Source organism: Mesocricetus auratus, unplaced genomic scaffold (genome assembly GCF_017639785.1).
Source record: "Mesocricetus auratus isolate SY011 unplaced genomic scaffold, BCM_Maur_2.0 Super-Scaffold_100008, whole genome shotgun sequence".
In the NCBI taxonomy this organism is placed as follows: Eukaryota; Metazoa; Chordata; class Mammalia; order Rodentia; family Cricetidae; genus Mesocricetus; species Mesocricetus auratus.
This window is the reverse complement of record NW_024429192.1, coordinates 7611722-7625246: the sequence shown is the minus strand read 5'-3', so window position 1 is coordinate 7625246 and position 13525 is coordinate 7611722. Positions and strand designations below refer to the sequence as shown.

Here is a 13525-nt window from a genome sequence, read left to right as displayed (position 1 = left end):
ATCTTAGTAAACCATCAACTCTGCTATTTGTTGATCAAAGGAGACATCAGGGACAGCTTCTCAAGTTTCCCTAGTCATCTAATGAGAATGCACAGTACTAATTTCATTTTTAGCCAACAAGGCTTTTTCCTTGGACAGAATTGAGGGTTCTAACCTTACAGTCTAGCTGTGGAAGGTACTGCTGTGTAGGGAGAGCTCTGGAAGGAACTGCTAACACATGGAGTCAGAAGACCAGCATCTTGACGTCTTACACCTAAGCTCTTCAGGTCCTTTGTGATGGTTTGAATAACAGCTCCCATAGGCTTGGAGATTTGAAAGCCTGGTCACCAAGGAGTGGCACTATCTGAAAGGACAAGTAGGTGTGGCTTTGTTGGAGGAGGTGCTGTCACCGTGGGGCAGACTTTGAGGATGCCACCCAGTGTGTCTGCTGATTTCCTGTTGCCTGCAGGATGTCACAGTCTCAGCTCCAACACCAACTCTGCCCGAATGTCGCCATGCTCCCCACCCTGATGACAATGGGCTCAACTTCTGAATCTGTAAGCCAGCCCCAATTAAATGCTTTCTCTTGCAAGGGTTGTTGTGGTCATGGTGCCTCTTCATACCAAGAGAGCACCAACTAGCACCCTTCTTCGCTGAAAAGCTATGGAGTCAGGCAGAGAGGGTCTGGGAGGTTCCTCCAAGAAGTTGGCATCTTGAAAACAGGCTGAGATGGATCCCTAAGGTCTAGCAGAACTCTCTGCCTCTTCCTGTACCCCGAGATAGCAAGGGGCACAGACTTCCTGGGCATTCTGAGATGTTGGCAACAGGCCACCACACCTCAGCCTAGACCTCCTCAAGCTCTCCAGATTCTGCCGCTCCTTGCAACAGGCTTAGTGGAGGCAAGCCACGCCCCTTCCCTTCCCATTTGGGTGAAAGAAGGTCTCCTGGATATGTACGATGGCCCCAAGCCAAAACTTCCCTCAGGCATTCCCCAGACACTCTGAGCCTGCCATAAGACAGATCACCAATGGCAGTGTCCCCTCTCCTCCTACTCATCCTTTAAAGGCCTCGGAGCTGCAGAAGATGGAACCCCAGAGCACGAAGCCACGTCTTGCCTTCCTGACTAAAGCCACTATTCAGTGGGCACCTCCTGCTCTGGAGAGTCTGGGCTCTAGGCTGTTTCATCCACTCCCTCCTAGAATACTGGATCCTCCCAGGAGCTTCCTTTGAATGAGGTTAAACAACCAAAAGGCGGGAGGCAAAAAACTCCAAGCCCAGACTGGCTGACACCCTTGACTCTGCATGACCCCAGGCCGCCCTCTCCTGTCTGTTACCAAAGACATAGGAATCCGAAGAGCCAAGTTCAGCCTGAAACCCATCAGGCCATCGCTTAAGTCCAAGAAGGGACCTACTCTGCGATGCTACCCCTACTCTACGATGCTACCGCTCCTTTTGTTTTTGGTACAAGCTACATACAGCATGTGTGCATGTACAAAACGCACATGCCCGGACACATGCACTAAACAAGTAACTATGTGTCAGGTACTGCGGCTCATCATGTATGATACTTCCAAAGCTTCCATGAGAACGCTACAGCCTGCTCATTTCAGGAACAAATCCAACCCCTGAACATACAAAAACAAGAAGAATGGCCAAGACCTCTTTTTTTGATCATTTTCAAATCAAATGAAATTGTCCACATTATTTTGGATCTGGTATGTCTTCTCCAGGCTGAGAGGTCGTGCTCTTGGGCCAAATGCTTGCCAGGAATTTTTCCCGGTGGGAGTAACATGGCTGACAGAGCCACATCACCAGGGCTGACAAGGAGACGAAGAGCTATGATTCAAGCTTGCTACAGAGGTCCCTTGGGTCAAAAACTTTGAAAAGGAAAAAGAAGAATTCTTTTCAAGGAAGCCTCCACACCCACTGTCTCTTAAAATACCCTGTTTGGAACACAGTGGGCTCCAACTTAGACTAGGAAAATGTGGGTGGATGGATAGTGTTGTGCATAATTCTGGGGTTTGTTTCAAGTCATTAAAGATCCTTACTCAACATGTAAAGTCAATACCAAAATAATACTTCCGCTCATTTTCTAGGCTCCACATAGGGCTTCCAAGCATGACATCCCTTTTGGCTCACCTCATACAGCCCTGCTGGAGGATAGTGTCACTCTCCCTGGACAGGGAATGACCTAGGAGAGTAAGTGACTTACCCAAGGACATCCAGTGGAGAGCAGACAAGGCAGCATGCAAATGACCTTCTTAGAATTCCTCGTCCATAGCACTTTGCATTACATTAAGATAGGCTCTGTGAGACAACACACTTAGATGACCTCACTTCTGTATATTAACTTGGGAAGCCGGCAAGCCAAGGGAGGGAGATTTTATATTTCAGTTTCTCAGGGGAGCACTCGGTGGAGCCAGATCTGGAGGGGGAGCACTGTCTCCCTTTGCCCCTGCTCCATGGGTGGTTGTGAATTAAAGGCCTGCAGCATGTGGGGCCAGGTAAAAGTCTGGCTATCTCTGGTGTTAGGATCATGGAGGCAGCAATCCAGACTACAGCTGGGTAGCCCTCTCCAACCTTACAGAGAGAAAGGGCTAACTTGGAACCGTTCCAGGCAAAGGTGTTGTCTAGGTCAACATACCTTTTTGCCAAGGCAGGCAGGGCAGCTGTCTGAATCAGTCCTGTGATTCCAACCTGATGGCAGACAATTTCAGGGCTTTTCATGTGACCCTTTAACAGGTCACCCGTCTACGGCCTATCAATCCGACAGTTCAGGAGTGACCCTGGTGGGGTACTAATGGGACCAGCAGGTAGAACGTCATTTCAATCATAACCCCACTTCTGTTATCTCAACTCAGAAAGAAAAAGAAGTTAAAACTCGGGCAGTACCTCTTACAGATGCACAATTCCTGCGTACCTTCTCAGTGACACACCCTGAGTTTTCATCCACTCAAGATTTGGGCACAAACATCCAGCTGCCCCAAGCCTTCAACCCACACAGTACCACTCACTAACGATGCTCAGGCTTACACTGGTGAACACATCTCCCCCATGGCTTCGTGACTCATGGAAGACTTCATTCCATCTTCTCAAACAGTCCTATTATTACCCCTCCTTGGTGTGCATCTCCACAATGCTGAGGATCTAACCTGGGCCTCTCTCGAGTCAAGCAAGTGCTCGGCCATTGCCTCCACTTCAGGAGATGAAGAAAGCAAGGCTTTCAAAACAACGACTCACTTGCCCTAAGTCTGCCAGGCAGGAGGAGGGGAGGCCTCCAGGAGTGGCTTGGGCAGCATCAGCAAAACCTGTCTTCAGGAAGAAACCCAGCCTGACCCCAGGGCCCCCACCCACCTGGCCCATCTTAAAAGTAACAATACCAGTGCCCATTTGACCCAAACCTGTGTGAGACCAGAGAGTGCAGCACTGCCCCCTACTGGGCAGGCCAGAGTGCAGTAGCCTTCACAGGTCATCATGATACCCAATGTCTCTCGATGCAAATGGATCAATCAGATCCCACTGTGGATCCCAAGCACAATCCACTACCCACTTCCCAACCTGGGCAGAATCCTGAGCTCCCCAAGATCTGCCACAAGGAACAGAAGCCTCAGGAAACGATGACGAAAGCATGCAGGGCTGTCTGACAGTCACTCAAGCTAGTAATGCCAGAAGAGGTAGTGGGCCCTCCCTTCCACTGGGAACACGCTTTCCGAGTCTCCTACGAGTCTGTCCACATCCCCACCTAAGCATCTTTACACCCACTTTTCAGGGGGACCTCTAAAAGTCAGGGTTTGCCCAAGGTCAATCAATTTGGCTGCAAACTAGAAACGGGGAGCCCACCCATGTTACTCCTTCTGCTACACCTCCCTCAGGAGACGGGGGGGGGGCCGCTGGCCGCACAGCAAGGAACAGGAAAGTGAAACGGCCCCTGGTTAAGACAGCAAGCCTGCCAACACCGGAGAGAAGCTGACAAATGACCACAGCCGCCCTGAATCGGAAACGCCCCTTCTAAGGAGCTGCCCCACTGACTTCTTCCCACACGCTGCACAGTGGATATGAGCTCCCTCTGAGTACTGCAACCCACCATGCCTGAGTTCCACAGAGGGGGCCCAGGGAGAAAAACGTCCCATCGGGGAGGTGCTGGAGGGACCGGGCTGGGAGGCAGTTTCCCAGTATGATCTTAACAGTGCTATCGCCATTCCCAGCACATCCTCCCTACTACACACACACCCCTCAACCCCCTCCCCTTCCCCACAGAACTGGAAGAGGGGCGCAGCAGAAGCCATAGCAGCTGCCAGACAAACCCCGTAGAGCCCGGTTTTGAAACGAGGAACCGGTGAGAGCAAAGCCACGCACTTAAAGCGCCATGCACCACTTCCAAAACACTGCAACGGAACTCTGAGGCTTTACCTGGGCTGTTTTCGCTCTTCTGCCTTGTATGCTCTTGCTAAGGCTAATTTGTGGGTCGGTGGCACCTTCGGAAAGACAGTGCGATTTCCTGCAGGGAAGTGTGTTATAATTACTGTACGGAGGGCTCTCTTCAGCAGCAGCCGGTGGCATCTTACGCTTTGCGAGATCGGGAATATCAGACACCAAATTCCGACAGTAGCCTGAAAATCGGTTCCTGGGCCCTCCATTCGCCTTCACCCCAGAGCTTTTCTGCGTGTACAAGTCACCCAGGGAGTTGGCTCGCTGACAGGTGCTGAGCTGCCTGGGACTCGCCTCTGTTTCCATCCCCCGAGCCTCCTCGCAATCCTTCTCTTCCGCGGAACCCAAGATTTCTTCGTTGCTTGTTAAATGCTCTTGGCTCAGATCTGAGAGTGAGAATTCCAGGCTGTCCTCCCGCCAGATGTCTGCAGATTTGGAGCGTTTCTTCTTAAAGCTCGCTGTCTCCATGAACGTGGGCCCGTTGGATGTATAGGGACGCTGCCTCCTGCCTCCCTCAGCCAAGTATGTAGCGTCATCCCCGTAGAGCCGGCTCTCCTCCGAGTCTGGCATGCTCTGCACAGAGGCGGCTGTGAGGACGACACTGCCATCCACGCTGGGAGTGACAGAGGAATCCGTGTAAGACACGGGTCTCAAGCCCATATCTACTCGGTCCACCCAGATGGGGTCCCCGAAGTCATCTAGGGCTCCTTCTTGGGAGAAGGGCTCCAAGCCATTTTCAGCCAGGGACTGGGGGATGCTGGGAGTGCTGCTGGACCTGGTGCTCACTTCAGAGTTCCTGTGGATCGCCTTCCCGGAGGAAGCGTGCCGCGTCCTCCGCGTCTTGTGTGACAGTCGCAGGGAGCGAGACGTGTGCTTCCGCCCCAGGCTGGCATGCTTTTCCCCGTAAAACTCGTGGTCTACGTTTTGGCTTTCTGCGTTTCCCATGGTTTTATGGTCTGCATGGCAAAGGGGGAAAGAGAAAGAGAGTCACTGAGTCTGCATTAGAATGGGTAGAAAGATCTGGAGAGTGAAAGCTTGGGGCCAGGCTGAGCCTACGCTTTGCTCACGGGATTAGGTGAAGAACAGCTCGGCTTCTAGGTGTTTTGGGCAGATCAACAGGTGAGAATACCATCGTCTACTGAGATGGTTCCCAGGAAGGCGGAACACTCACGGGAATTCTATAGTTAGAGAGCTGCCTTTGCTGCGAGCGTAGACGCCCAGGGGACACCAGAGTGTTGCTCCCCTGCAGGGGCCACTCTGCTCACCCTGCCTTTCTTCTGAATTGTCACAATGACATATTGGAAAGTCTGTTCTTATCAAGCACTGAAACTAAAGTACAAACCTGGGCATCCATCAAAACAGCAATTTTCTTTCTCCCTGTCTGTCAGAGGTGCGGTTTTTCTTGTTGTTGTTGTTGTTTTTTTTCTTGTGTAGTTTTATCTGTTCTGCCATCTGGGCAGATTTTTTTCTTTTCTTTCTTTCTTTTTTTTTTTTTTTTTTTTTTTTTTTGCTTTACTTGGATTCTATCCACACCTCAAAAATCAATCAAAACTTGAAAGCTTCAAAATGCATACCTAATCAATTTTTCCTAACAAATCAGAATCATAAAGAAAATAGACCACCACCATTCATTACACAGCCACTCTGAAAACTTTGATCTGTGGGCGGAGGGGCACAGGCAGGACACAATGAAAACCTCATTCGGCAGCTGACTAATGGGTTTATTTCTGGGAGCAAATCCAACGTGTGAACATGAATCTGATACAGACTACCCGAAGACAGAGAACGCATGCTGTGAAACCAGCAAACTCGATCCAGCCTAGCGGGCCGACCGGGTTAACCCAATCCTCCCTTAATACATTCCTAATCTCCAACATTGACCTGATGACACAGTGTTGTTGCCAACAACAGCTAAGACCATTTTCACGGCTTCACAACCGTGACTCTATCTGGCCTCTCTACCCTTGCCCCAGGAGCCTCTCCATTTCTCTTCCAAGTACGGACTCAAGATAACACACATGAAAACAGATGAGATGAAAGGAGGAACGTAGGGCCTCCCTGGGCAAACCCCTGCACTCGCTCTGTCAAATGCATGCAGACACATGCACTCAAGAAACATGTGTGCTACGCACCTACTGTATTCTAGAAGCCAGAGGTGAGCAGCAATGACAGACACACCTTCTACTCTTCTGAAACTGATCTAGCCATGGGGTGCACTGTAACGGAAAAAATACAAGGTGCCAAGGGGAACAGGAAATAAAGTTGATGACCACAGCAAAAAATCAGAAATCACTAACATAAGGTACCTTCCTATTGGCTCAGAAATCATACAGTCCCACTGTTGACTCTAAGTCGGGGCTTCAGCTCTGACAAGCCTATCTGATTGTACTACAATGTATGGCACACAGGGAAAGCCTTCAGGTGATGTGCCAGTGAGTTCGGAGGTAAGCCATCCGGATGCCAGATGTTAAGCTATTCCTGTGTTACGATATTCCCCGCTCGGCCATACATCTCGATTCTCAAAGGGGATTTTCCCAGAAAGAAGATCCCCTCTCTTACCAGCAACAAGTACATCTCAAAGCAATAGGTCCATGCTTCTCTGGCTGAAGTCTTTAAGCAGCATAAGGAAAACAAAAAGACTAATGGTCCGTGTAAGACCATGAAACACCTTAATCCTTACATCAAGCACTTGCTACATGTTTTACAAGCATACGTAATCACAGATTTCACTCTAACACTAAAGGCGATGGCCAATTTCCTAGAATTGGTGTTCTATTGATTTCTGAGGTGTTGGGAATCCAACAGAGAACCCTGCACATGTTAAGTACATATTCTTCGTTGACCTACACGCCTGCTCATACAGCTATTGATCTATAAGGATTGAGTAAGCTACCTACACCCCTACCCCAGCTCCTAATTTCCTGAAAGGCTAAATTAAGTATAAATTAAGATTCCTAGTTGGGCGTAGTGGTACACGACTTTAAAGCCAGCACTTGGGAGGCAGAGGCAGGTAGACCTCTAAGAGTTTGAGGCTAGCCTCCAGGAGAGCCAAGGCTACACAGAGAAACCCTGTCTGGAAAAACCAGCTTTAAAAAAATTTCCTCTGTGTTTTGTCAACAAACAGAAGGCTGGGAACAAATGGTGGTTGGAGCTCAGTTTAAGACTCGCATGGGTTGAGATTCAAAGGAAGGAAGGAGAGAAAGCAAATGAGCACAGTGGAAAGGCCAAACTGTCAACTCACGAGTCACACTTATTACACCTGTCAAAGGTTCTCAATATAAACGAGAGCTTTCTGGGTAGGTTTCCCTCAGCCAAGAGAAAACCAATCAACTTAAAAGCCCCGAGAGAGTGTTCCTAAAGGAAATGGCCCAACGTGCAAGAATTATAATAGCCCATGCATCACGCTGGCAGGGCTGCTGGATTAATGGCACTCTCAGTAGTAAGATCCTTTTCATGCGCCAAGGTAGGAAGGAAGCCATTTTTATCTTCGGCGTAAGAACTTAAGAGACAAATGCCAAATCTCCTAAATCCTACCAGGACAGATTCTCAGGGGAGGACCTTGGCAGAGTCGGCAGGAAGCCTAAAGCACGGGAGGTAGGAAAAGTAAGCGTCAAGGGGCTGCAGAAGCACTCCCTAATTCGGAAGCTTTCCCCGGAGGTCCCTGCGGGGCAGGCTGGGGAGTGGGAAGGGCTCTGTAAATAACATAAGGAGAAAAAAATTAAAATTGCTCACTGCAGAGGGGACACAAGCCCTGCCCCAGGAGGGGACTCCCAGAGAGTGGGTGAGTCCCAGCCTTTCTCACACCCGGGGAAAGTGGCAGCTGCTCCCATAGGATTCCTATCCCATCCCCCCTGCAACTTGTGGTTGATTTTTATTTCAAACCACAAAACCTGGTTTCCATTCTGTGGGGGGGGGCAGGGGAGACAGGCTTGTGAATTCAGGGTAGAAAGTGACTTAAAAAAAAAAAAAGAAATCTCTACAAAAGACAAGAACCTCTGGGTTCAGACCAAAGAGTTAGTAAATACGTATGAAGTTCAATAAAAGCCAGCGATGAGCAGTTGAGCAGCACCTGGTCTACACAGTTACCACACAATCGCAAGTGAAATGGGGGCAGTCTTCAGGAGAGGGGGATAGACATAAATGCATGGAAAGACGGATAAAAATGCAGAGATCCAGAAACAGGCACGGGCCACCACCCCCAAGACACGGGTTCAGCATCCCCAAGCATGTCAGCGTGAGGACACCCAAGCAGAAAAGCTCACGCGACAGGCTGTAGTCAAAACACGGGCGCCTTAAAAATAGTGTGTAAAGTCAGCTTCAGGCTGTGTGTAAAAGATGCATGCATGAAACATAAACGAATCACGCAGCCACACTAGGGTCCCACCCCAAGACAGCCCAAATATCCTGAAGTCTGAAACCTGAAACACTTCTCGCCCCGAGCATCCTGGCTAAGGGATATTGAGACCTGTAGCAGATCTCAAGCCGGGAAATCGTAAATCTTACTACCGGCATCTTTCGTTCAGTATCTTTCATGCTCAGGGGAATACTTATTTGGATCCCCAGTGGTGTCCAGGCTGTTCTTACCTCCAGGAGGCTTTGGAGGCAGTGAGCACAATGTTAGCATATGAACAGCGTTTAATTCTCAGTGTTTCCTCCTGTACTGTTCAGAGCCTGACAAGGAATGAGTGCCCCACATAAATAAATTAATAGTGAATAGCAAAAACGCCCTCAGTCTAGGAGGTGACAATTCACACAATAAAGACTGACATGGAGGCTGGAGAGACGGCATGTGCTGTTCAAACAGAGGACCAGGGTTCAACTCAAGAACCCACATGGCATCCCACAATCACCTGTGAACTCCAGTGGGTGGTGCTGCCCTCTTCTGGCCTCCTTTGGCACTGCATGCACATGGCACACAGACACATGTGCAAGCAAATCACCCACACACGGAAAATTAAAAATTATGACATTCCGGACCAACAAGTAGGTTCCGCACGGCCCTCGTCAGTGAGCTGTAATTCTCCACAGTGCTCCCCACCCCTGCCTCAATCCAATGAATCCCAGCTGCTCTTCCTGCCTCCTTCCACGGTTTGAAGCCGCCAAAAGCTTGGGAATAGCTAAGCTGAGTAGCCTTGTCCGCCTGTAGTCGAGGTCAGAGTGCAGGACTGCTCAGGTCCAAGACGACTCAGGCAGAGTGAAGGGAAGGACAGAGCGTTGTGATGGTTGGGTGACATCTCACAGTGACAAGCGTGGGCTCAGAAGGTTCAAATACCCCAGGGTTCTCTGGGGGCCAAGGGTCAAGAGCAGAAAAAGTAGAGTTTCTCCATTCTCATGAAAACCAAGGTCTCTTAGCAAAACTAAGGACACTAAGGGGGCCTTCAAGCTCCATCAAATTAAATACCCAAGAAGAGGTAGCAGCAGTTATCTTTTGGAAGGTTATCCAAACGCACAAGGAAGGATTGATTCGTAGGATTCCTTTGGCAAAATGATACAGATACTTCGTCCCATATTATCACAAAATGATGCAGATACTGTGTCCCATATTATCACTGGGACATACAGTGATATGGGTATCCCAAAGAACACACACACACTGTAACAGTGCCAAATCCCTTCTGTCTCACCATACTTGTGAACCATGCAGCCAAGAGAGAAATACCGAACAGGCATACCCCTTTAGTAAAATTTCCCATTACGCTGTAATTCTTTTTGAAATAAAAAAAATTGAAAACATAAATCAAGTTCTAACTGAATGGAATAGTTCTGGTTTAAAAAGTTAAATAAGGAACTTTTCTGAAGAAATACATTTAGAATCCTCCCAACCCCTTTCTTTTTTTTTTTTTTTTTTTTTTTTTTTGGTTTTTCGAGACAGGGTTTCTCTGTGGCTTTGGAGGCTGTCCTGAAACTCGCTTGGTAGTCCAGGCTGGTCTCGAACTCACAGAGATCTGCCTGCCTCTGCCTCCCGAGTGCTGGGATTAAAGGCGTGCGCCACCAACGCCCAGCCCCAACCCCTTTCTTTTTACCTAGAGCTCACCTAGAACATTCCACTAAATCCCCAATAAATTAAGCAAATTAAAAAAAATAAACACTTAGTAGGCATCAGCTAGGAAAATTCTGCCAGGAAATGCAGGGGGGCGGTGACTATCTGGGGGCAGAACTTTTGTTTCACTGAAGTAGTGAGCAAAAAACGAATTATCAATATCCACCATCGATAAGAAGCAAAGCACTACCTCCCTCCATCAGTCACCACGAAAATCTCTAAACCAAAGATAAACAGAAGCAGAGAGACAGAGGAAGAGCCCAGAAGCCACGCAACAGAGCAGCAGGTTCCTCCTTTGTTTTCATTGACCCAGCTTCTCTCCCAGGCTGGCACCAACGCAGAGCTTCAAACACAGCTGTGAAGCAGCAAGGACACAGTGGACAGCCCTGTGCTCCCATCCTGTGCTCCCATCCTGTGCTCCCAATCCTGTGCTCCCACCCTGTGCTCCCATCCTGTGCTCCCAATCCTGTGCTCCCACCCTGTGCTCCCATCCTGTGCTCCCAATCCTGCGCTCCCAATCCTGCGCTCCCACCCTGCGCTCCCACCCTGTGCTCCCATCCTGTGCTCCCATCCTGCGCTCCCAAACAGAAGCAAGAACGGTCTCTGGAAGCCAGAGGGTGAGCAGGGACCTCGGACAGTGAAGGCCTGGAAAGTCTCTCCTAATACATGCAAACCCATACTTGTCGTGGATGTGCATGCCTGGGGCATACTCAAAACAATACAGCAAAGACATGGCTGAGCAGCTCAAGTCTCGGGCTGACCCTTGTGGTCACAAATGTAGCACAGGCTGGGCACAAAGGCACTGGATGCCAGGCTGGCACAGAAGGAAGCCCACAACAACCAAGAGCTTGCCATCTTAACCCTAAACTCAGCCAGTGACTTTCAGAGTCCCTGCTAGAATAACCACCACCACAAGATCCATGCTATCAGCTGCTTTTCCATAAGATCCGGAACCTCAGAACACGATGCTCAAAATCCCCTAGTAGCGTTCCAAAGAACTAGGAAAATGTAACTAGCTTCCGGGGTAAAAGTCATCAACAGATGTCCAGTGGTCAGACAGTGGAATTATGATACAAACAACTTTAAACCAGTTATGATAACTATCTCCTCAAGTACAAGTAAACACGCTTGAAACACATGAAAAAACATAACTGCTAGCTCGGTCCTGGTGGTGCACGCCTCTATCTCCACACTTGGGAGGCAGAGGCAGGCGGATCTCTGTGAGTTCGAGGCCAGCCTGGTCTACAGAGCGAGTTCCAGGACAGCCAGGGCTACACAGAGAAACCCTGTCTCAGATAAGGAAGTAGGAAGGAAGGAAGGAAGGAAGGAAGGAAGGAAGGAAGGAAGGAAGGAAGGAAGGAAATGTAACTCTTTGCTGTATAGGATCATCCTGAATAATAATGACATGCTCAGAGAAACACATTTTTAAGTTTATTTATTTTCAGTTTATTTTACGTCCATGGGTGTTTTGCCTGCAGAGGTTGGAAGAGGCATCTGGTCCTCTGCAACCAGAGTCACAGGCTCACAGTTCTCAGCCACCATGTGGGTGCTCGGAATTGAACCCAGGTTCTCTGGAAGAGCCATATGGGACATCTCGCCAGCCCCCAGATCACATTTTTTAAAAGGGTATTATATAAAAGTTTGGGTCACACACACAAAAGCCTGCTTAGCCCAGTGCGCCTTTTCTTCAAGTTGCTTGGGAACACATTAGCCCTCTGAAAACATAACCTCCTACAGAGAATTTAAGCTTGGGGAAATCTAAGCTATCAGTAATATTGGAGGGCTGGCAAGTCTTGTATGATCTAAAATTTATTGCATTTTTAATTTAGTCAAAGTCTTGAGCAGACAAAGCAAAGAAATATAGTCCAGCAAGTGCAGGTGACTGAGGGAGAAACAGGTGAAGAACAAAAAGGATACAGGAGAGTATGCAAATAACCACATCCCTTGAGCGCGAAGGAGGTTATAATAATGTTTTTGTGATTTATGACGTCTAATTCCCTAATGACACAGGGCTTTCTGTGGCAGACAGGAGGATGTTCCATACCAGTGAACAGAACCCCACAGTAGCTTGGCTGGCCCTAGCTGGCCCTAGCTAGGAGTCAACAACCAAAACCACGATCCCACCATTAATGATAAACGTCTCTGGAGCAACACTCCTGTTACCCACAAATGCAAACTTCTGTTAGAGATGAGATCTAAGCATCTGCTTCTCACACACAGGGAAATGCGTGAAGGATGGGGTGTTTACAGGACACGTCATTCTTCATCAAAGTTGGGTGTTCTTCTGTAGAGGTGGTGGCACTGAATCCAAGGTCTTGAACTAGGCCAAGTAGTACTCTACCTCTGAGCTACATCCCTAACCACAACATTCATTTTGTTAAATGATCTGTTTTGTTTTCATGTGCATGTGTGCACACCACACGCATACACACACTCACACTCATATGAAGGTACCAGAAGAGACCAAAGGAGGTCCCTGGGTGACCTAGAGCTGGAGTCACAGTCTGTTTTGAGTCACCTAACAAGGATTTCAGCAACCAAAACTCCGGAACTCTAGAAGAGCAACAAGTACTCCTAAGCACTGAGTCATTTCTCCAGCCACTATGTTTTTGGTTTTTTTTTTTAAAGGAAAGACAAATAAATGAAACATTAACAAGTCAATGAATTTTTTGTTTTCAATTTAAAAGAGTAAAGATGTCACACTACACAGACAGCTACAAAGAAATGTAAACTCTGAGCAGATGGCTTGGGAAAGTGTCTAAGATAAGGAAGCGTGTACCTAGCTTGCATCATGTATCTAAGATAAGGAAACGTGTACCTACCTAGCTTGCATCTATGTATCGCTATTTCTGATTCACGGCGCTTTGACCTCATCGAAATCACTTATTTCCACACAGTCCTTCCCGTTTGGTGCACCTGCTTATGGCGGCGGCCACCGCCCGGTTATCCTGCCACGTGCACCTCTCTCTACAGGAATCTCAGTCCTGTTCATTACTGAGCCAGCCATAAAGCAAGGGCACTTCAAAATCCACACAGCACAGGACTGTCTGTAATTCACATTAGACGAATCCCGTCCAC

The 13525-nt window shown here is 48.5% G+C and overlaps 1 protein-coding gene across 9 annotated transcripts in view; it reads right to left on the bottom strand.

The window, feature by feature from the left end:
• Tiam1 (TIAM Rac1 associated GEF 1) overlaps window positions 1-13525 on the bottom strand; it is a 340091-nt gene that overhangs the window by 113587 nt on the left and 212979 nt on the right. For 8 of the 9 annotated variants that reach the window (XM_040750527.1, XM_040750528.1, XM_040750524.1 and 5 more), the window contains one exon: window positions 4390-5363. In XM_040750527.1, the coding sequence (XP_040606461.1) occupies window positions 4390-5352 (963 nt within the window). In that variant the 5' untranslated portion in view covers window positions 5353-5363. Of the gene's footprint in view, window positions 1-4389; window positions 5364-6539; window positions 6624-13525 lie in introns of all 9 variants that reach the window. The other variant, XM_040750530.1, reaches the window with a different exon arrangement.